Below are 20899 nucleotides of genomic sequence, written 5' to 3' on the forward strand. Positions count from 1 at the left end.
CATGATATTGAAAGCAATAGTCTCAAGACATTAAACATGCGCTTTATTACGATTCTTATGTTACTTTCTGAAGCCGTATTCTAGGCCGTATTGCTATTTATTACGATTCTTTTGAGGGCACAATCGAAACATAAATTCCCTTCCTTCCTGACTTCCTTACAGTCTTTACAATTGGAATTTGAAGGGGTGACCTTAAATTCTAGAAACCTTGCAATAAATTTAAGATCTAACATTCGGAAGATCTTTATACAACAACATTTTAAACTCGTCTAGACAGGTAGACTATGCGTCATATTTCACAGCTCTTGAAAGTTCCGTGTCTGTTGAACTTATCCCTAGCTATTCCGAACATTTCAATAGCTAATGAATCTTACCTTTGCCTTGGTCGGTCGTTGGTTACTACTCGTCCTACAAGGTTTTGTGCCTCGTAAACATGGACAAAGAATTTCACACTCCCGAACGCTTCCTTGATGATTCCCTGTCTGTGGTTAATAAGTATTTTTCTCCGAATAAATCAAAGCATACAATCACGTACACACTAATCGGCTCTCCTAAGCGCCGATTAAATTTCATAACAATTTTTGTTGCTGTACTGGCCCTTTTCACACCGTACAGCCACAGTCTTCGCCAGCAGTGAATAAAACCTGGTACGCCTCGCACAAAACGAGCGCAAACAAAGAGATTCAGCAAGCGCACGAGGAAATTGAAGCACCATCTTCCTGCTGGAAGCGCGTGTGGGCAGATGATGCGATGGCGGTACTCCCTACATTCGCTAACACTTTTATGACTTCATTACTCAAACGCTGCACAAGCGGGCTGCCACAACATTTGCTGCAATTAAACACACAGCTTCGCCCGCGCCACAGGGTTTGCCAATTCGCGGTGGCAATTAATCGACGAGCGTGCATTGGGAACGCGAATGGGACAGAAGATTGTAAATTAAAGTCTTTATTGTAGTCCGTTGCTTGCAGAGAAAGAAGCAGAATAAAAAAAAAAAAAAACAACATCGGACGATCACGATGGACTTCATCCATCGATCACCGGATAAATTACATGCATGTCAGCGCGTGTTGATTTATTCTCTTGAGATTTAGTTTTCTACTAGTTGTCCCGGGTTGAATATTCATTACAATGTGGAATTTTAAAAGCTTGCAGCACGACTGATAGCTTCAACAAACGAGTTGGAAAAAAAACTGACGTTCCAAGAGTTATTAAGGACCTTAAAGCTGGCAGGACCTTGCGTGAGGGAACATAAATTAGTGTGACAGCATGACTAATTCTTGCTGCAGCAACCGCTTCCTTGCTTCAATTATCGAAGTTTCGCTGGTTGTTTGAAAACAAGAGGCCATGTGAAGGGCAACACTCATATCAAACAAACTTTTCATCCCTTATTTTGAACATCACGGAACAAAGTTTTTTCGAAGAATTCCTGGACACCTTCTTTCACTCCTAATAATCAATATTTGACGAGAACTTCTCCTCTATATAAGCTAGCAAAAACGATTTTCCTTACTTTGTCTTTGGCATTCAATACGTACCGGTTGTCCACAATGACTCTCCGGATCTACCTCCGACAAAAGCTGTCTCCGATTCTAGACCTTCGTCAGGATAGCGACTACTTTGCGCTTCTCAAGTGGCTATATGTCATCAATGGTAGGTTGTTTTGTTGCTGTTGCTAGCTGTACGCTCTTCATTCTAACACCTCCATAATCCGAATCTGCCTTCCAGGAGTACAGCTTCAAACCGAACGTCTCTGGTTACGGGCACTATTCATGCTCTACCGGCTACTGCTCCCGACGCAATGCGCCATCTGGTTGTACAGGGCGTGGGCAGCGGCATACGTCGCGCACAACACGACACTCGCACTAAGTTTACTATGCGGCCAGTTTGCCATTACCAGCATCATGTTCCGCTTCATACTGGTGCTACGCAGCTACAATCAACTACAGCCCGTTCGCAGCTACATTAACTCCCGGCGCTTTCTGCGCCACCATTCCAAAGCGCAAGGATTAAGACAGCGTGCCTTTCGCACCAACAATATCCTCATCATCAGTCTGATGATGTACGGCATGATTAACTTTATCATATACGAAGCGTCCGATTTGCAGTGGCACGATATATTCCGTATGCCACCGTATCTGATGCAGATGAACCGTCCGCTAGCGTGGACACTGCAGATCATCATGCATCCGATGACACTGAACGGGCTGGGTGCATTCATTACGAGTTTTCTGAGCATGCATACGCTGCTGACTGGGCTGCAGTCAGAGTTTCTGCTGGTCGAGTTTGCGTTCGTTGGGTTGCTTAAACGTGTGGAGGAACATGTACTGCAGGGATCGATGGAGGATGCCGGGCGACAACGTTTACTATGGGTAACATTTCATCGTGAGCTTGGTATTTGTGTGCGGGAGCACTGTGAGGTTGTGAAGTAAGTTACATGGTGCGTGTAGATAAATTGAGCGTCGAACTCAATCCGCTTCCTCCTTCCAGACATATACGAGAGGTACACAGGGTGCACAGTTTCTCCATCACTGTACAGTACTACACAGCACTTTTGTCGCTCGCCATCGATATCTTCTTCATCTCGTACCATGGTTTAGACTTTGTCGCACTGTCGGTGCTCATCTTCTCCGTACTGCTCGTGTTTGAGTGGTACTACTGCTGCAAACTCGTCGAAAATCTGCAAGCTACGGTAAACAGACTTTTGCGTTAAACAATCAATCCTCAAAGATGCTCACCTTGTTCTGTCTCTCTGTCTCAGAACAAACGCATCGGATGGACGCTTTACAGCGATGACTGGCCTGCTTGGCTACAGCATGGAAAGCATCAGCAGGGTGCATTGCGCCAGTTCCGCACCACGATGAGCATTGTGCTGCTTGTCTCGCAGCGAAGCTTATCCTTTCACGGTAGTGATATCGTCGAAGTGTCCTGGCAAACCTTTGGAAGTATGCTGAAAACGAGCTACTCGGTGATGATGTTTTTGATTGAGTTACGAAAGCTAAATCGCTAATTGGAGGTGGGTAGAACAAAGCCATTTCGACAGATAACTACATGGATGGGCATTTCAACAAACGACCAATGCTTTAACAACACACAAAAACGGAGCTGTGAACATTCATTCTGCAAAGCTAGACAAAGGTATGATCAGGAACATACTCGTCCTGGATCTCTCTACAAATTCTTGTAAAAGAATTCTCAAGACTATCTGAGGAACTACACATGCTCCACTAGCGCATCAGCACATAGCTTCTCAAGTCAAGTCAAGATGGGGGTAAATCTGGAAAATGTTATCAATACTGGAAGTAGAACCTGCACATTACCTATAGTACCGAATAAAGATCATAATCATAACGAAGAGTCCTCACGAAAACTTTCCCAATACTTACGATTATTTTTGAATTGTTGGAGATCTATTCCCGATGGACATAGTTCCCGCAACAAAAAAAACCAGACAACGCTTCACAATAACAACCAAATTACTCCCCCGATACTTACAACTTTCGATCATCATCGAACAGATCTGCGTGTCGTGCGGGTAGGACTCGAACTTCATCGCACAGGACAGCACGAGCGTCAGCTTGGACATGTACAGCAGCGTCTTGTCGTGGTACAGCCAGAGGTAGTGGTTCGGTATGCTCATCTCGTGAAACGTTACCTTTTTCGCGTTCTTGAAGAAACAGTCCGGTCGCCAGATGCTGTGCAGCCAGTCCACGTCTAGTATCCGGTACTCTTCGCTCATGTTTTCCGGCAGCCGTAGCCGTGGATCACGCCAGCTTTGTGCCAAAAAGATGTCCGCCACGTACGTCTGTAAGAGGCGGAACTGGTGGGTATTGGCGGGGAGTGGTGTGCGGAAAAGTTTGGTAGCACGCTTACCATGGACTCCTCGTTGATGGAGTCGATCGATAAGACAGTGACATGGAAGTAGACGACTGTCGGTTGACCGAGCAGCTTGGGCGCTCGGTTTTTATCGTAGGTTTTCTGGTGTGTTGGCAGTATGTCGGATAACGATAAGCTCGCATGATTTTTGGACAGTTCACCAATGTCGGAATAGTTTCTGAAAAGGTTTAATAGAACCTTGTTGAGCTTTCTGATATCAGAAAGAATGTTGAGGGTGAAACAACAGGTAATGCTATGTGCATCTGATTGGTGAAAAGGTAGTGTTTGATTGAATCTTTGTTGAGGTTATATCTTGATAGCAGATTGACAGCTCTATTGAAAGCAGTGTTCTCCAACTGTTCCACCAGCAACTGACGTCTTACGTACACACAGTTAACACTATTGAGTTGAGGCAGGCCCCAAAACTGCAGAGGGACAATTGTGACCTACTTCGAACGTCCTACACCAGTGCTCCAGTATTCCAATGGTTTTCGCAATTCTGACATCTGTACACCACAGAATGCCCATTTAAAGCTGACAAATGTATCCATACGCCAGAAAACTCAACTTACCTATAGCTCTTACCATCGACTGCCATCGGTCTCAAGCTGGCCAACACCAAACCGATCACCACCGCGACCCTGGTCGCCATATCCGTTTAGCTGTCTGCTGTAAGGTTGTCGGAGAAATAGTACAAGCTTCACGACCTCAAGACCTCAAGAGTATAGAAATCGTCCTCACACCAAGAGGACCCTCAGGAGATCTTTATCAAGATCGTGAGGAACTTGAAGCCCACAGTCCACACCGATACCAACAAACACAACAACAACAAAATACACCTCCAACTCACTACAATCTTGCGTTTTGTCTCTGCTCGCAGTAATGATGCTGATTGTTGTAATTTGTGTGCCCCTGTGTTGGTGTGCTCCTGTGCGCAAGGTAACACTGTACGGGTGATGGGCCGTATAGTGTGTTTCGGTGTCCCCCTCCTCCTGCGGCACTAATCGTCATCGATTTTTAGCCTGCCTGTGTGTGATATAAACAACCTTGCCGTCGTCGTCGCGTTTTCGCCTCGGTGTACAGCTGCACTAACTTCCGCACACACACACACACACACCCGGCTCCTCCCACCCTCTACCTCAGTGAACCTCGGGGTAACCGCTCACTGGTACCACCATCTCGGTTTGGGCTTCATCGCGTTCGGTGGTGCTGGCCGGTGGAGAAGAACGCGAAAAAAAAACGCCTGTGGGCTGATGTAATCCTCGCCTTGTTTGCGACCTACTGACAGCTTGAACTCCGGACGAAAACTCCGAGCTCGAGTTTGGTAACCACTTAATTAACCGTACCGAGAACTCATTCTACGAACACGTGGGAACATGCTGTACTGCTAGTCTGAGAGCATGCTACCGGAAGCAGTTGATGAGCCCGGATCGCCGATCGATCTCCGCAAGCTTCTGCTACCAGTGCTGCACGCACAGAATTAACCTCACTTTACACTGCGCAGCGACCGCTAGGAGCTCCATCCGCTTCCACCAAATGGGTAAGAAGTCGCGACCACACCCTACACACCTACACCGACAACAACAATGTAGGAAGCAGCACCACGGTAGCGATAGTGTCGGGCCTATCTTCGGGATCGTACTGAGCCCCGAGCGCGCAAAACCGTTTGTGCAACATCTCCGGCCACCCCGGTGTCGCAAGGGGAACAAGTTCGGGCAAGTCTCGTCGGGTCTTCGCTACCAAGGACTGCACGGGGCCCCCTAAAAGGGGGCCGGTGTCGATGCCTTCGCGCAATTCGCAGGTTTGCATAATCCTATTTACGGCCGAACGTCCATTAGCGTGGAACGAAGGCGAAACCACCCAGGGCCAGATTGTCGTTTGCCGAGTGGCCTCTTGCCTCGCACGTTCTGTGTCCTTGTCCAGTTGTTGGGGAGGTTTTTTTTTTTCGCGGAACGAGAGCCCCCTTGCGGTATCGAGATTGGTGCCTAACGAAACTAAATAGCTGGATTGGGAAGCATAATCCATAAACGTATAGTCACACACGTCCATTGGTCCGGCTCTGGGTAGTGATTTGTATTGAGCGTTTGTGTGTTACCGGGTAGCGAGCTTCTATTGAAGCGAGCCATGACGATTGGTTCACGTAATTGCGAACCTGCAGCAACTTGCTCACATATCGCAGGTTTATATCGCTGCCACCACGTCGATTCGATACTGGGAAAACCGCATATGAACGACAGGGCATCTGGACTGTTCTCGGTATTTATCGTGAGCTTCAAGAAATTCTATATCAGCTGCTCCAGTAGCAGTAGTTCAGGCACTCACATACAGATATTTATTTTTTGTGTCGAATTTCGCTGATGTCTCAGGAAGACTTGATGTTTCTAGCGAGTTTCAGTCACGTCATGCTAATGCTACCGAACTACCCAATCTACTCATTGGTCAACAAATATAAAACCAAAACCACTTATCCCGATCAGCGTGTTTATATTTTTATTGTAGTTTTATTTGATTCTCTCTACAACATAATGATATAGTAATGTTTCATCTGTGTTTTTTTTCTGTTTTCTGCTTTTCTTTTTGTATTTCTTGCCTTCCAATTATCGTTTTGTACGGGGTGAAATCTTTTTTCACACATTTTACCCTTGCCAAGTCTTCGAAGGTGTGTATGCGTGTGAGAGACTGTGGTGCTAGCAACCAATCTTTTCACGTGACCTGTTACGTTCCATCTCCTTTTGAACATACACTGGAAAGCCTCACCGTGCGCTCCTATACATATCCGTGCTCATCACAAACCCGTTCCAAATCTGTCAAACTCGACAAAACTGCTCGTTTGTACTTAATCGCTTCCCGTTGTTTACAGCTTTCAACCTTTTTAATCAACATTAACGCTTGGGCAAGGACGAGATGGCATTCATATAACAAGCCCTATCTTCTGAGCGCTTTTCTCTCTCTCTCTCTCTCTCTCTCTCTCTCTCTCTCCCTCTCTCTCTTACACACACACACAGCATTCGCATCACACATTTCGTTCGATTCATATCAATGTTTATATCTTTAATTATTCTTAACATTCACAGCGGCTCAAGATTTGTTTTCTTTATGGGATGGGGAAGTTGGGTTTGAATTTTGAAGTTTACATCAATCCAGTTCGAATGCAGGGTGAATAACGGATCTGCGGGAGCGGTGTCTTGGTAGTGGCGATGGTTGCACGTGTCGATGTCCTTCTGACTTTTAGTCAACTCCCGTGGAAATGTCACGCAACATTTGTTAGGTATTTTCCCATTACCAACACATTACTGACACAATGCATCCACGCACACACGCACAATACTAATCGATGTTTGCAGCTTTTGCTACGGCTGACGCCATCTTGTCAAATGCCGGAAAAGCTTGTCAAGCGTACCGGACACAATGCCGTACTAAAACTAGCAACTCTCATCAGCATCGTCACCGCACACCAAACCACTCAGATCTGTATGGATGGAGCAAGAGAGAGAGAGGGAGATAGAGGGAAAGGGATATCGAGAGAGAAGGAAATTGCGATACAAGGAGCCGCACTCTAACATGGAGATTTTGATGGGGTGAATCGTTTTGTTTTCGGTTGTTTTTCTTGTTTTGTTTTGCAAAAGCGACTTCTAGCCACTTGTTTTTTTTTTTTTTTGTTTTACTATGATAGCCGAGTACAAGTACAATTTGTAAGTTTTGTTTGTTTTTGGTTTAGTTAAGTGTATAAAAACGAAAGGCTAACTTATTACGTCCTCTCGTACGTGGAAGCGGTACCACTGTGTGAGTAACATAGTTGATTGAAAAGGAAATGAAGCACCTATATTTTGCATGTCCTAAACATCATTTTGATTGTTGCTATGGATTACGCGTATGTTTAGTAGACAAAAGCAAAGTCAAGAAACAAAACAAAGCGAATGAAATGTTAAACCTTGAAACGTCAGAAATATGATAATGAAGACGATAGTTTTGAATAAAAAATATAAAATAACATTAAACAAAAAAAAAGTAGAATAAAAATTAATATAAATATATTAAATATAGCAACAACAAAAACTGTATAGAAATTTAACCCGTAAGGCATGAATAATTAATAAATAATTAAAATAGATTGAAATCAAAACTAAAATAAGAATAAATTGTTAAAATAAGTTGAAGAAAGGTTAAGCAAACTAAAGCAAATAATAAAAGTTAAGAAAAAAAAACAAAAGTATTTTAAAACAATGGAACAAAACAAAAATCAAAGCAAAGCAGCAACCAGGGATCAAAAACATCCAGGAGAAAACACACGCTTACAGCTTCATCCTACACATATCGATTTCGAAAATGGGGCTTTGTTGAGTATATAGTTGTTTCATAGAACGATCTGCGTTCAGGGTTACCCATTGATGGGCGTTTTGTTTCTCTTTTTTTTTCTATCTGTCATATATTGTTTTGTCTTTTTTTTTCATTATTTCCTACCACTCTTTAGCTCTCTACACTGTATTACGCTCTATACTATCACTCATTTACCCTTCACGCACCTAATGTTGTGCACATGTGTGTTTTGTGTTTCAAGATAACATTTTGTTTTTCTTTTCTTCTTTCAAGTGTTGTCTTACTCAAAAACGAATAACCGAATCTCACGAAAACATCAATATAATCGGCCAACAAAACGAAAAACGTACAATTTTATCTAAATCGATCGTTTTTTTTTTAATCACCCATCCCAGTTTTAGCTAAATCCCACCATGAAGCTATTGTTCTCCAATAATTTGTTTTTGTTTGCGGTAACACTTAGACTTGGAATTTTGTAACAATTTTAATAAATTCACCAATTTCGTCCAATCGATCCCGTTTTGCTGCTGCTCACTACTTGCCATTCGTTTCACTCTTTTTTTCTTCTATACTCTCTCTATCCTTTCCGCGAGTCTTTCCACCGTATGCGGAATTTAATTATTCATTGTACTATAATAATACCCATTTTTAAGACGTTTTTGTGTGTTCTTTTTTTTTTGTTTCTTTGTTGTTTTTCTTTTTCCTCTTGTCATCTACAATGTACTTCTTTAATTTAGGCTGCATTTTCTGTGATTTTTTTCTGTCACTTCAAGCCTTAATATAAATTTTCACATTAATCACTTTTCACATTTTGTTCGTCCTATTTGCTGTTCATTTCCCTTCATTCCAAAAATGCTCCAACCATCTTGTCGTGTTCGTCCAACGCTTTGGAGGCTAACAAATATGCTCGCAAGCCAGGCAGACAGGCCAAAAAGTTCTAGTGCAGAAGAATTTACTGTATATTTAGCTTCGTTTTTTTTCTGTGTTTTGCATTTTAAATAGGTTTTAGCTGAGTATGTATTCAATTACTTCCTAACCGGTGGCATGTTTTACATACTTCGTTTTTTTCCTTTGTTTCACTTAACTTGCTTTTCTTTTGTTTCGAAATATTCACTAGATGTTGTCACTTTTCAATTCAGTTTCCTTTTTATTTTAGCGTCTTCCATTTTCCACAGTCTTTTCGACATTAGACCGCACAAGTTTTTCAATTTTTGTTTTTCTTTTACTTATTTTGTTGGCTTTTACCATACTGCTTTTTGGCAATAATACGCAATTGGGGTTTTTTCTTTTCTTCTTTTTAGGTGGTGCACTGTGTAGCACAAATTTAGTTTCGCTTTTTTTTTTGTTTGCTAATGTTCTACACGTTTTTACTTTACGTTTTTGTTTTGCATATTTGTTTTCCATTCTCTGCAGCACCTTGCCTTTTCGCCTATTCACCTGTATGTGTTTGGGTTTGTTAATGTTTGTTTTGCTTTCAGTTGCTGATAATGTTATCTTTCTTTTCCTGTTATGCTGGTTTCTCACTCGTCACTTTTCGGCTGTTGCCTTTTTGCTTTTCATGTTTGCGTGCTTTGCTAGACAGCTAGTCTTGTTCGAATGAGAAATTAAAGGCTGGAAAACAAAAACAAAAGTGTGTTAATAGTGTCCTATCATTAAGATAACATAAAAAAAATAAACAATCAGTTAAAAAATGTCAAAGTTTCTTCACAATATTTTAATTTAATTGTATTTCAATTAGAAAAATAAAAAATAAAATATAAATTAAGTAGAAAAGAAGGAAAAAGCGCATCGCTGCTGCTAACACACAAAAAACAGAAAAAAATTAAGACCTAGCTTCTGAATCCTTCCATGCTGTTTGGCCCTCCTCTCTTGCAGCAAACATCATTCTCTAAAAAGCTTGCTTTGCTCCCGATTCCGTTCGCGGTTGGCAATCAACAACTTGGCTAAGAAAACTTTTTTTGCTGCATTCAGATATTTATGATTGGTTAATAGGCATCAAGCCCCAAGCGGACTCGTGGGTTTTTGTTTAGCAAGAATAGCCTGATTTTTTGTCTTCTGCAAGGTTGCCACATTTGCTTCACTGTTGCCGGCAAAAAACAGCTAAATACTACTACACATACATACACAAATACGGCTGTACGATTGTGTTACAATCAGTTTTGGGGCTTTTTTTATGTTTGTTTGTTTTGCGTGTATGGTTTTGTTTCCTTTCTCGCTTACTTTTCACCGATTTGAGCTTCTTTTTCATCATTCCATCTGTTTCGTTTTCTCTTCATCTTGTTCGTGTTTCACTGTACAAAAGAGTACCGATGCGTTCTGATTTTGTTGCTAGTTTTGTTGCAAGAATTATGATGGTTCTTTCATTTATCTTCTGTTTTTTTTTCACCGTTTCAAGATTAGCTATCGAGTAAATAGAAAACAGCTCTATAGTGTATTTGTGTGTGAGTGTGCCTTCTGTCCTATTCAATGTAATTTCTTCTTCTTCTTCCTCGGATTTATATGTAAAACAACAACCATTCATATGGATTAATATGAAGTGTTTATCAGACATCTTTGTTCATCTATTGTTCGGAAAGTTAGGGGTTTCGCATAAATAGTTCTTGTCTACACCCTTCCTTCTTCAGGTTAAGCCTTTTCACATCCGTTTATCCTTTTTTCCATTCATATCTTAACTCGATCACTCAACTAACAAATTATTGCATTCTGTCCTCTATCGGTCCCACCGTTCATACAGCGATGATAAGCACGTTTGCTTTGTCCTTACGAGCCACTGCGTTGGGATGTAGCATTTATGCAGGTGCAGCGAATGGTAGTTGTTGCGGTGATGGAAGGATTTCCTTATCCGTATCCATTCCTGTACACAATTTGGCACACAAATACACAAGCGTTACATGGCAGTATCATGGGCGCAGCAGAGCACTTGAGAGAGGTTGTGTGAGATCCCCGTGGAAATACGTACACTACTGCATGTCACCTGTCAAATGTCTGTCACAATTACGTTTTCTGTCGCTTAAAGCATGATCACATTTGATAAACTTTTTCAAAATGAAATATAAAAAAAACCAAAACCATTAATATTTTTATAAATTTAAATTCATTTCAGGTATTTCACGTAAGTAATACTGCACAGAGAAGCCCTTTAAAGTTAAATGCGAACGTTGCAAAAGCAACGTTGCTGTGAAACGAGTCAAATTCGGTGTGACGTTACGAAAACTAAACAAGGTAAGTGTCCAAATTTTTAAGAACGTTTATATAACTGTCAAATAAACATTGTTACCAATCCAGTCCACGAACAAACCCGATATCGATTCCCTTCTGCAAACCGGGTGTTTTTTTTTTAATCGCTTTTAAAAGAATTAAAAGCAATCCAATCACCCACCCAAAAAATTCCCTCCTTCCTTGGCAGTAGTCCTCGTCGGACAGTAGTACATGCCGCGCAACCTAAGCGCTTATTGTACCCTATAGTATCAACGATTGCACTAGCTGCTTCAACGCGTCCGACTATATCGCAACAGTATTGGAACCCCTACATTAATCGAGCGCTAAGTAAATCGTTAAGCTTAATACTACTTGAGATAGTTTCATTCCAGGACTGCATGTTGTATACTGCTAGTCTGTATTGCATATCGGTTGACTAGAGGCATCGATTACTATGTTAAACAATTTGCTTACAAAGCATCTATGGTGTAATATTGCGATTTTTGTTGTTGTTGTTGTTGTTGTTGCTGTTTGCTGATGTTGTTGTTTTTTTTTGTTTGGTGGGTGCCTTTGAATGATACGCGTTTGGGATGTTGATAAGATATAATGGGGTGAAGCTTTATGCAGGTTTAGAGATATGTAGATTTACCGATTAGACTAGATGCTAGCGCCGCTAGGGAGCGTTAGTACATTTCGAGCGCCTAAATGTAGGCAATCACGTACGCGCGTCACAATTAGTTTCCCATTCGCTGCTGCAAATGCGGAAACTGGAGCAAATTTGCTGAGCAGAATGTTGGGGATGTTAGGTGTGATGTGATGGGACCAGGTAAGAATAGTCGTAATGCGCTGCTGGGAATGGGCGAGTCCTATACCCTATATTGCGTGTGAACACTATAGTACCAATTGGATGGGTACTATGATGGTTTCCAAATCAAAGCACAATTGCAAAACGTATGCGTTGTGAAAGAAAGTGTTAATCTATTGCTTCGCTATTCTAAACCCATTGTTGTCGGTTAAAATGCTTGAAGCTTGACGATTCCTATGAATCCTGAAACTGTACACAACTACAAAACAACATTTTGATGCATTCAGCTGGGATACTCAGTGAAGTTTAAGGTGTCTTATGGGACACCAAACACAAAAAACTTACGAGAAATCCTGTTTCCTATTGATTGTTTACCGGTGTCAACAAACGAAACGCAGAAGCCTCACAAAAACGGAACGTAAGTAAGTAAGTTTGTTAGCTATAGACTTTAAGAGACGGCCCTACAATCCAAGTCTTACACTAATGGTTTTGCATCACCTTGTACGCCTGCCTAATAGCTGCTGCTAATATCTGAACCACCAACGAAACGTACCGCAATGACCGGTACATGAAGCGGATAAAGTCCTTATCTGTCTACCTGTTGTCTCTTCTACCACACCGAACTACCCTAACGGAGTACAACTGGTTCGTTCCTTGATCGCCTTCTTCTTAACGGACCTACTTGAGTAATGTATGTGTTTGTTTTTTCTTTTTAAATCTGTAACCCCACCTTACCGGGGATATGTGTTTAATAGTTTAACTGTTCTACTGCAACTGCACCCATACAAGGGGTGCAATGCTAAGATTGCGAGAACGTATGAGTATGCTAGTTCGATACCTAATACACATTGAGATATTGAAGTTATTGCACCGCAACCGGGTTATCCTGAGTCTTCGTACAGCTTTGCGCACATCACATCCTTTTACACGATATGAATCACTCTCAAATCGGAAGACTGATATTAACTGCTAAAAGAGTGCTGTTTTTTTTTTTTTTTGTTCCTCATCTGCGACCAAACCTGGATGCTTAAATCTACACAATGGTGGCCCCACTTTCCCTAGCCGGGTACCCCACCAGCCGAAAAGCACATACGCTGGTGTGCGCCAAATAGCCAACACTAGACAAACCAATGGCTCTAGCGTGAAGCCCGTGCAACGTATTCCTAACCAACATTAGGCCATGAGGTTAAGGATGGAGCCCGGTCAGGCGTTGATAGGTAGGTAAAGATCACATATCGGGCGACTTCCCCATGGCGGTGGTAGTAATTTGCGGGGCTCAAACGTTGCAAACGTACCGTCGAAGAATGAGACGCACGGAGCAAAGAATGTACTACACCCGGCCATGCAAACATTGATGCTCACGGTCAAGGAAGCAACAATGTGCACGCAAGTCGCTAGAGCATGTGATCGAATGATTTACAGCCTATCTACGTCCAGTCCACTCCATGCACACGCTGCACCGGCTACCAACGCGAAAGGTATGTCAACTGCTGCTGTATTTGTCGCACAGGAATCGACACCTTGCTTGGTTCGGTGTTGCATTGGACATCACTATCCTGTTCACCTGCGCTAGTAGTTTCTACTGAAGTACTACCAACAGGTGCAGCAAATCTGTGGATAAGCTAGATTTATGATTGACTTATATCTGTAACAGATAAAGGCTGTCAACAAAGATCTGAAAAAATAGCTCTTCTGACACAACCCATCCAAAGTCTTTGTGCAGTATTGGAACGAAAATTGGAACTAAAGCAAAGTGTAACTAAGAGATGGTACACCAACTTAATCCTTTTTAAACTTCAAAGACACAAACAACTGATTACGTTTAAATCTCTAACTGGCGACAGTAATGTGTGACATTGACTCGATCTAACTCGCAAGCAATAGAGTAGTAGCCAGGTGGGAACACTTTTATCCCTCTCATCTTCGATGCTCAGCAGCTAACGTTGCCATATACGTGTGTGCGTGTGATTTGGCTCCAATTCACCCACTATCGCTACACTTGCTCCAAAGCCTACGCTGTACACCGTCACTAGCTCTGTGTGAACTGTCTACAGATATCCCAGGGTGGAGTAAGTCTTCACGTACGGTGCATCGTCCGCTGCTGATTCGCCTCTGCAATAAGAAGAAAATAAAACGCTGATCAAAGTACGCACTTTTATCGCACCAGATGATTGCTTACTCATCGTCCCATGGGCAGACAGCGTTGCCCTTCCGTTCGCTGTTGTCTTCCTCGCTCTTTTGTGCGCGGATCGTGTCCGGCTCCTGGCCCCGATCCTTGCGCTCCTTGCGCTTGCGGCGTTTGCTCAAATCGTCAACGATAACGACCGTCGCCGCACCGGACGTTCCGGACGGTGGTTCCGGTGGATCAATCGGCTGCTGCTGTTCGGGCTCATCCACGTCCGCCTCGTCGTCCGGTGGGTCTAGCTCTACCTCGGCCAGCGGCGCGATCGACGGTGCGGGCGTTGGTGCAGGTGCGACACAACCCGGCAGCAAACCACTATCACCACTGTCCATGATGATGTCGTACTCGCTGGTATCGAGTACGCCGGGGCCGTGTGGTTGCTGCCGCAGACTCTCCGCGTAGAAGCCGTCCTCGGTTTCGGTGAGCGGTGACATGTCCTGCCCAACGTCTCCCTGCAGCACGTCAATCGTTTGCGTGGCGACGCTGGCCGCCGTACTACCAGTGCCAGCAGTGTGTTTCGGCTCAGACCTGCTGACACCGTCGGTCGCTGTGCTGTTGTGCCGTTCGACGCCTCTCGCGCTACTATCGAGCGATTGCATACGATAGAGGTCTGTCCCCTGCTGCTGCTGCTGCTTCCCAATGGCTTGTGCTTTCTCCTCCCTCTCCTCCTCCTTCTGCTTATCCTTGCCGATTCTTCTCTCCTCCACCGCGCCATCGTCCTCCTCGTCTTCGTCGGGTGTGTTAGCATAGATTACACTTATCCTAGGTGTACCAGTGGTTGATTCCGGTGCAGTGTCCACGTTCGTCGGACGCTGACTGTTCGCATCCATCGTCTCCCTGCCTCCACCGCCCATACCAGCCGACGATGTGCATATAGTAGTAGTAGTCGGTGTGTGGCACACCGCTTTTGTAGTTGCTGGGACGCTGCTCGTACCGTACGCTCTCTGCTGCATCATGTCCGCCGCCACTGTGTGCTGTGCCGTACTGGTGGTGTCTGCCGGCACAGTATAGATAGTACCCGTACTAGAGACAGTGTTTAGCGATGGTTGCTTTATGACACTGTCGCGTGCTCTGGTAGCTCCAACATCCGTCCGCTCACTCCTGCTGCCTCCCTCACCAGTCTCCTCACCCGACCTTTGCCGGTGGCGGTCCTGCAAACGCTCGTGGTGCGTGGTACCATCAGCCAGATTGATACCACCGCCGACTAGAACGCTCTCCTCGGAGATGGTAGGTGCGTTGACGGACTCTGGAATGTGGCACACCGATCCAGCACCCTCCTCCTTCTCCTCGAAGCTCGTCGAAAGCGAACCTTGCGAGATGCGCACCGACGACTGATGCTGCAGGTACTGCTGCGGCTGTTGTTGCAGAGTCGCCAGACATCCAGTACTGTCGGGTGGTGTCGCACCGCTACCGGTGGAGTTAGCACGCATACAGAATTGAAGATCCGATAATCTGTGGACGGGGGGGGGGGGGGGGGAGGGGGTAAAGCGGGAAGAGAAAGCAGTGAGAGCAGATTACAGCCAGTATCCTGCGGTTTCGCAACTCACCTCGGAGCCATCGTCATGGAAGCCCGTCGCTGTTCGGTCACAACTGGTGCCAAACGTTTGGTGCTGTGAAAATCACCGTCGAGGGTGTTCTGGCGCAAGCCACACGATCGCTTCATTCGCTCGGACACCTCGCTTATCTCGGTAGTGCTGTGCGGTAGATCACTGCACTGCTTCACCTTGCTGCTGCTAGATATACGGACAATACGATACGGTTAGCGATCACCACTAGCTATTGCCGAGCTGGGGTCGAACACTTACTCCGCCTTTGGTGGAGGTTTTGCATCGGCACTGTCCCACGGACAGACCGAGACCGACACGGAGGTGTCAGAGACCGGTTTCTCGATGACGGGCGTATCCCAAGGGCATACGGCGCACGATCCCGATACTGAACCTTCCAGCGTTACCTCGAGTGTAGTTCCCAGGCTTTTGTTCATCTCTCTAACAGGGTTGGGAAAGAATACAGAGACGATGGTGGTGCTAACCGTTATTCAACGCACTGCACGAACAGTTCCGTACGTTACGGACCGACGGTCCCGTTCTACGTTTGGCAAACACTCAGCTAGAGTGCAAAAGATAGAACGGATTATAAGACACCTAGATGCTGGAATCGGTACAATGGTACACACAACGGACAAACGGATACATTCAGTAAACAGACGTAGTGTGTAGCGTTCAGAACAAGCGTTTAGAATGGTACAGGATACAGGAAAGCATGAATGTTGTTCTGGATGATGCTAGATAACAGATTACCAGTCGTGATGAAGGTGTATTGAGATGGGTGAAGGTTGTGCTAGAGGTTAGAAAAAACGTAACACGTCGAACAGCGTCACACGGACGCCGTAGACATCAATTTACAGGAAACAAAACAAAACTATAACTCAACTTCGGCGAACAGCCACCGTACACAGGGTAGAAGTAGCTCGGAAAGAGAGGGTGGGAGGGGGGGGGGGGGGTTAAACAAACGGTTATTGCTTTCAGTGGAGAAGTATCTATTGGAGAGCAATTAAAGATGGCGGTGCTTTCTTGTAGGAAACGAAGTTTGTGTAGTGCCGCTACGAAACAACTTTCTGATACTGGTTTCGCAGACAGAAGAAGTCTAGTTCCACAAAATACATACAGTGCATCGATAGATACGTTCCTGAAATGACTGCAACAAATCTTACTGTTTACAACTTGCAAAGAGCTGTTACATGTCGAACTTAATTCATGGCGACTTTCCCGAACACCGGTCAGTAGTAAAGCGCTATGAGTTAAATTTCAAGACTTTGCATCTACAACAATCATATTTTATTTATCTTTCATATCATAATAAGAAACTTCAGAATGCACTCAGAAGAGGGTATGAGTCAGTAAGGAGTGACAAACGTTTACCACACTAAAAAGGCACAAGAAGAATTAGAAGGAAACAACGGCGAAGGAGGAATAGTTGACAATGTCTGACTGGTATGGCGGAACAGCAAGAACACACAGACACAACAAACACACACAAAGAAAATACATATTACAGTACGAGAGATAGAGTGTGAGTGTGGAAGGAGTGTATGTCCTGGATGGTGTCATGGCGTCACGTCAAGATACAGTAAGAATTGTAAGCCCCTATTGACAAAATCTGCCTTTTAAGGTACTATTGAGGTAAATTTTGTATTGAAAACCCCTTTAAATTCTTGGTTATTAAGGCAATTTCGTCGATAGGGGTTGTTTACCACAAATACACGTTACAGTAAACGCTTAAAACAAAATGCGTATTATTTTCTAGATGGGAAATAAACTACATGAGACTCTGAACTTGGATCACTTTTTAACAAAATGCTAAAATATGCCATAGTATGAGGGTTCCACAGTCATTATCGCTTCAGTAAGAGGATACAAGGATTCTACACATCTGTTATGAGAGGTGTTTTTTTTTTTTGAGACAGTGAGATAGTGGGAGAAGTAGTAGCGAATGGTAGTCGTTAACTGTATAGATTGGTCCGCAGGCGGATCATTTACAAGAGTCAAAGAAGTGTTGTTAGCCGTGGTAGTGGGTATTCTTACTGTTGCTTTCCACCTGCCACACGTACGTTGCCTCGCACCGGTGTACTACTGGATGATGCCGAGACACCCTCGTACACACCGGACGGCATATCACCACGGTAGATCGATACGCTGGAAGGTCGTCGAAAAACAAAGCACACGGAGGAAAGAAAACGATCAACTCAGCAAACCGAAAGTGTGATGGATATAGGTAATAAGAGATCAACACAACAGTGCGATTCGTATCGCGCCTGAGCTACACAATTCCCAAACATTGTAACACTGTCGGTGAGAGGTATCCTTGTTGAACGGTGCTGCGTAGCCTAGCTCCAGACGGAAGGGGGAGAGAGAGAGAGAGTACACGAAACGTACTGTTGCAACGTGATTGCTTACCTGTAAGGAATGTCACTAAGGTTGCTTTGGCTATGAGAATGTGGCACTTTGGAACAATCCTTCACGCCCGATATCGCCAACTCGTGCGCCGATCCTGACAGGCTGCGATCACTACCGCGTCGTTTGGACAGACTGTTTACGTTGCCCGATCCCGCTTGTCCGGTGGATGGCTGTGAAGATATGACGTGCATGATGGTAACTACCCGAAAACGCCACTAATCCATGGATTTGATCCATGCATTGACCATTACCTGCGTCAGCATCGATGGGTTCGGTGCGGTCGAGGTTGAACCCTTCTTCTTCGCACCACCACCAAAGCCAAAGAAACGCTTCTTGAGCGATGGCTGGATCGCGTTCACCATCAAGCTCTTGTAGTGTTCCGAGCGCACGAACCGTGGATAGCAATCTTTCTTCAGCAGCAGCATGTAGATGTGTTCGGCCGCCGCATCGAACGCAAATCGGGACGGATTCTTCAGACCTTGCTGTACCTTCTCCATCGTCTTACCGTCGATGTTGATCTCGCAGGGTGCGCCGGGCTCCAGGAACTCTCTGTCAACAACGGCAAAAAGCAAACAATTCTGCATATTCTGCCTCATTCTGCACATTTGACACCTTTACTTACTCGTAGATTTCCTTCACCTTGCGCGAAATCTGCGAGTGCGAGGAGCGCCGTAGATCGTTCACCGCCATCCAGAAGCGTATGTTCTCGTGCGAGTACTCCTTCTTCAGGTAGTGCGTAAACTCCTGCAGCCCGGTCGGGTCCGACACCACCTCCTCGATCGAGATGCCCCAGCGCTTGACGCGCTTCTCCGTCGGTATCTCCACGACCGGATTGTTCAGCTGCCAGAAGCTAACGTCCTCCGTCACCCATGGGTTCGATGGTAATGGCGGTTGCATCATCGGATCGTACTCGCTGAACGTTTCGTAGTAGACGACCAGACTTTCGCACGCCTGCGACATCTTCACGCGGTTGCGCCCGAGCGATGCCTTCAGGATGTCGACCTCCCGCTGCCAGTCTTCTACCGTACGCTTGCGCGGCTTACCCTGCCGATCGCGGGACGGTATCGGGCACGGCTCGAGCGGTGTGAACTGTCCCGGCGGTGGTCGATGCACGCGCCAGTACGCACGCTCCTGCGAATCGCCCACGATCTTGTCTCCCTTCTTACGGTCCTTCGCTAACCGGACCTGCTCCTCCGCCTGCATCAGTATGAAGTCCCACTTGCCCTTCAGGTTTTTGTGCAGGCTGGCGAGCGCCTCGGTTTCGTAGTCCTCCAGGCCGTGGCGCTGCTTGTTGCGCAGCGACCGCTTCGCCAGATAGATGGCGTACTCGATCTGATCCGGTGCTTTCTGCTGCCAGGGCCAATAGTAGGGTGTTTGGAAGCGATACAGGGAAGAGTCGTCTTTCACCATTAGCGTCTTCGAGTCGGAGACGGGAAAAAAGTAACCATGTTGGCACAGCTGGTTACTGATGTTCAGCGCCTCGGACTCTTCGATGCTTAATCGCTCCATCAGCCATTCTATCAGATCGTATCCTGCAAAAACAAGGAAGCTATATTAAAGACCCGAAGCTCGTGGTGCGCATCAGTTTGCGGCAAGCATACCCATAAACGCAGATGGAATAGACGTCAGGAATAGTTTCTGGCTGCGCACCGGTACACCGTTCTCCGAGTCTTGCATCTCACGGACCAATGATTCCATCTGTTGAACATTGAGCATATCAGTAAGTCACGCCGATCTACTAAAACATGCATCCCTGCATTCCTTACCTTATCGAATGCCATGGGACGTGACAGCCGCTCGATAGGAGGCGCTGGCTGCGAGACATTCGTTGCCGCCAGGCTGGAAGGAGTCGCCACCGCCGAACTGTTCGAACCACCCGCTACCGATTGCAGCTGACCGGCAGAGGCTAGCAATGCCGTCGGTACGGCAATGCTGGTTAGCTGCGTGGCACCAGCACTGCCAATGCTGCTGCTGCTCGGTGGCGTTACCGTTGCCATCGTTGCCATCGTTGTGGTGGTGGATGGCTGCTGCAGTAACACTACCGACCGTTGGTGCCCACCACCATCGCCCGCTAGATGGAACGCTGCCGGCGGTGTCTGTGGATGGGCACGGTGCTGCAGTTGTAGCAGTGCCGCCGTCTTGCTGCTGCTACCGACCGCTTCACGTTCCGGCGATAGAACTACATCGGGAGGATCCATTGCCATTGCTTGTTTACCGCAGTACCAGACGTAAAGTGTGCGCCAAACAGTCTGGAGCACCTTGCGTCAATATGTCGTGATCGTTATTGATAGGTTTTGGATGGTTGTTTCGGGGGCTGTTGGTTTTGGTGTTTGTTTTGGTAATGGTTTATTCTCTCTATTGATGCTCTGTGGTCTATTGCAGGTGTGTGAATGCAGATTCTTGTGTTATTTGTATCAAATTCGGACCAAATAGTTACTAGTTACGGTGGATGTCTTTACAATATACAAAATCCAAAAGAGAGAGAGATAGAGATCAAGAGATAGCTCAAGAGTAGTAGTAGTAGTAGTAGTATTAGTAATAGTAGAGCTCGATAGCGAAATTTTGCAA

The 20899-nt window shown here is 45.2% G+C and overlaps 4 protein-coding genes across 6 annotated transcripts in view; 2 read left to right on the top strand and 2 right to left on the bottom strand.

The window, feature by feature from the left end:
* LOC126568426 (potassium voltage-gated channel protein Shaker) overlaps window positions 1-20899 on the top strand; it is a 416918-nt gene that overhangs the window by 5780 nt on the left and 390239 nt on the right. The window lies entirely within an intron of this gene.
* LOC126558343 (uncharacterized) lies at window positions 1551-3028 on the top strand. Its single transcript, XM_050214347.1, has 4 exons — window positions 1551-1653; window positions 1729-2428; window positions 2491-2692; window positions 2762-3028. Exons 1-4 carry the CDS (start codon window positions 1551-1553, stop codon window positions 3008-3010), a joined length of 1254 nt encoding a protein of 417 aa, XP_050070304.1. The 3' UTR covers window positions 3011-3028.
* Window positions 3256-4571, bottom strand: LOC126563144 (glycine receptor subunit alpha-4-like). Its single transcript, XM_050219772.1, has 4 exons — window positions 4449-4571; window positions 3874-4054; window positions 3481-3805; window positions 3256-3320 (listed from the first exon to the last, which is right to left on the bottom strand). Exons 1-4 carry the CDS (start codon window positions 4526-4528, stop codon window positions 3256-3258), a joined length of 651 nt encoding a protein of 216 aa, XP_050075729.1. The 5' UTR covers window positions 4529-4571.
* On the bottom strand, window positions 14239-20535 carry LOC126567146 (uncharacterized). The gene is given in 9 exon segments (XM_050223382.1): window positions 14239-14308; window positions 14376-15830; window positions 15926-16111; window positions 16184-16363; window positions 17960-18070; window positions 18332-18501; window positions 18583-18880; window positions 18954-20029; window positions 20098-20535. Coding segments are annotated over 9 exon segments (3978 nt in total). The 3' UTR covers window positions 14239-14244.

This window comes from Anopheles maculipalpis, chromosome X, assembly GCF_943734695.1.
Source record: "Anopheles maculipalpis chromosome X, idAnoMacuDA_375_x, whole genome shotgun sequence".
NCBI classification, from domain to species: domain Eukaryota; kingdom Metazoa; phylum Arthropoda; class Insecta; order Diptera; family Culicidae; genus Anopheles; species Anopheles maculipalpis.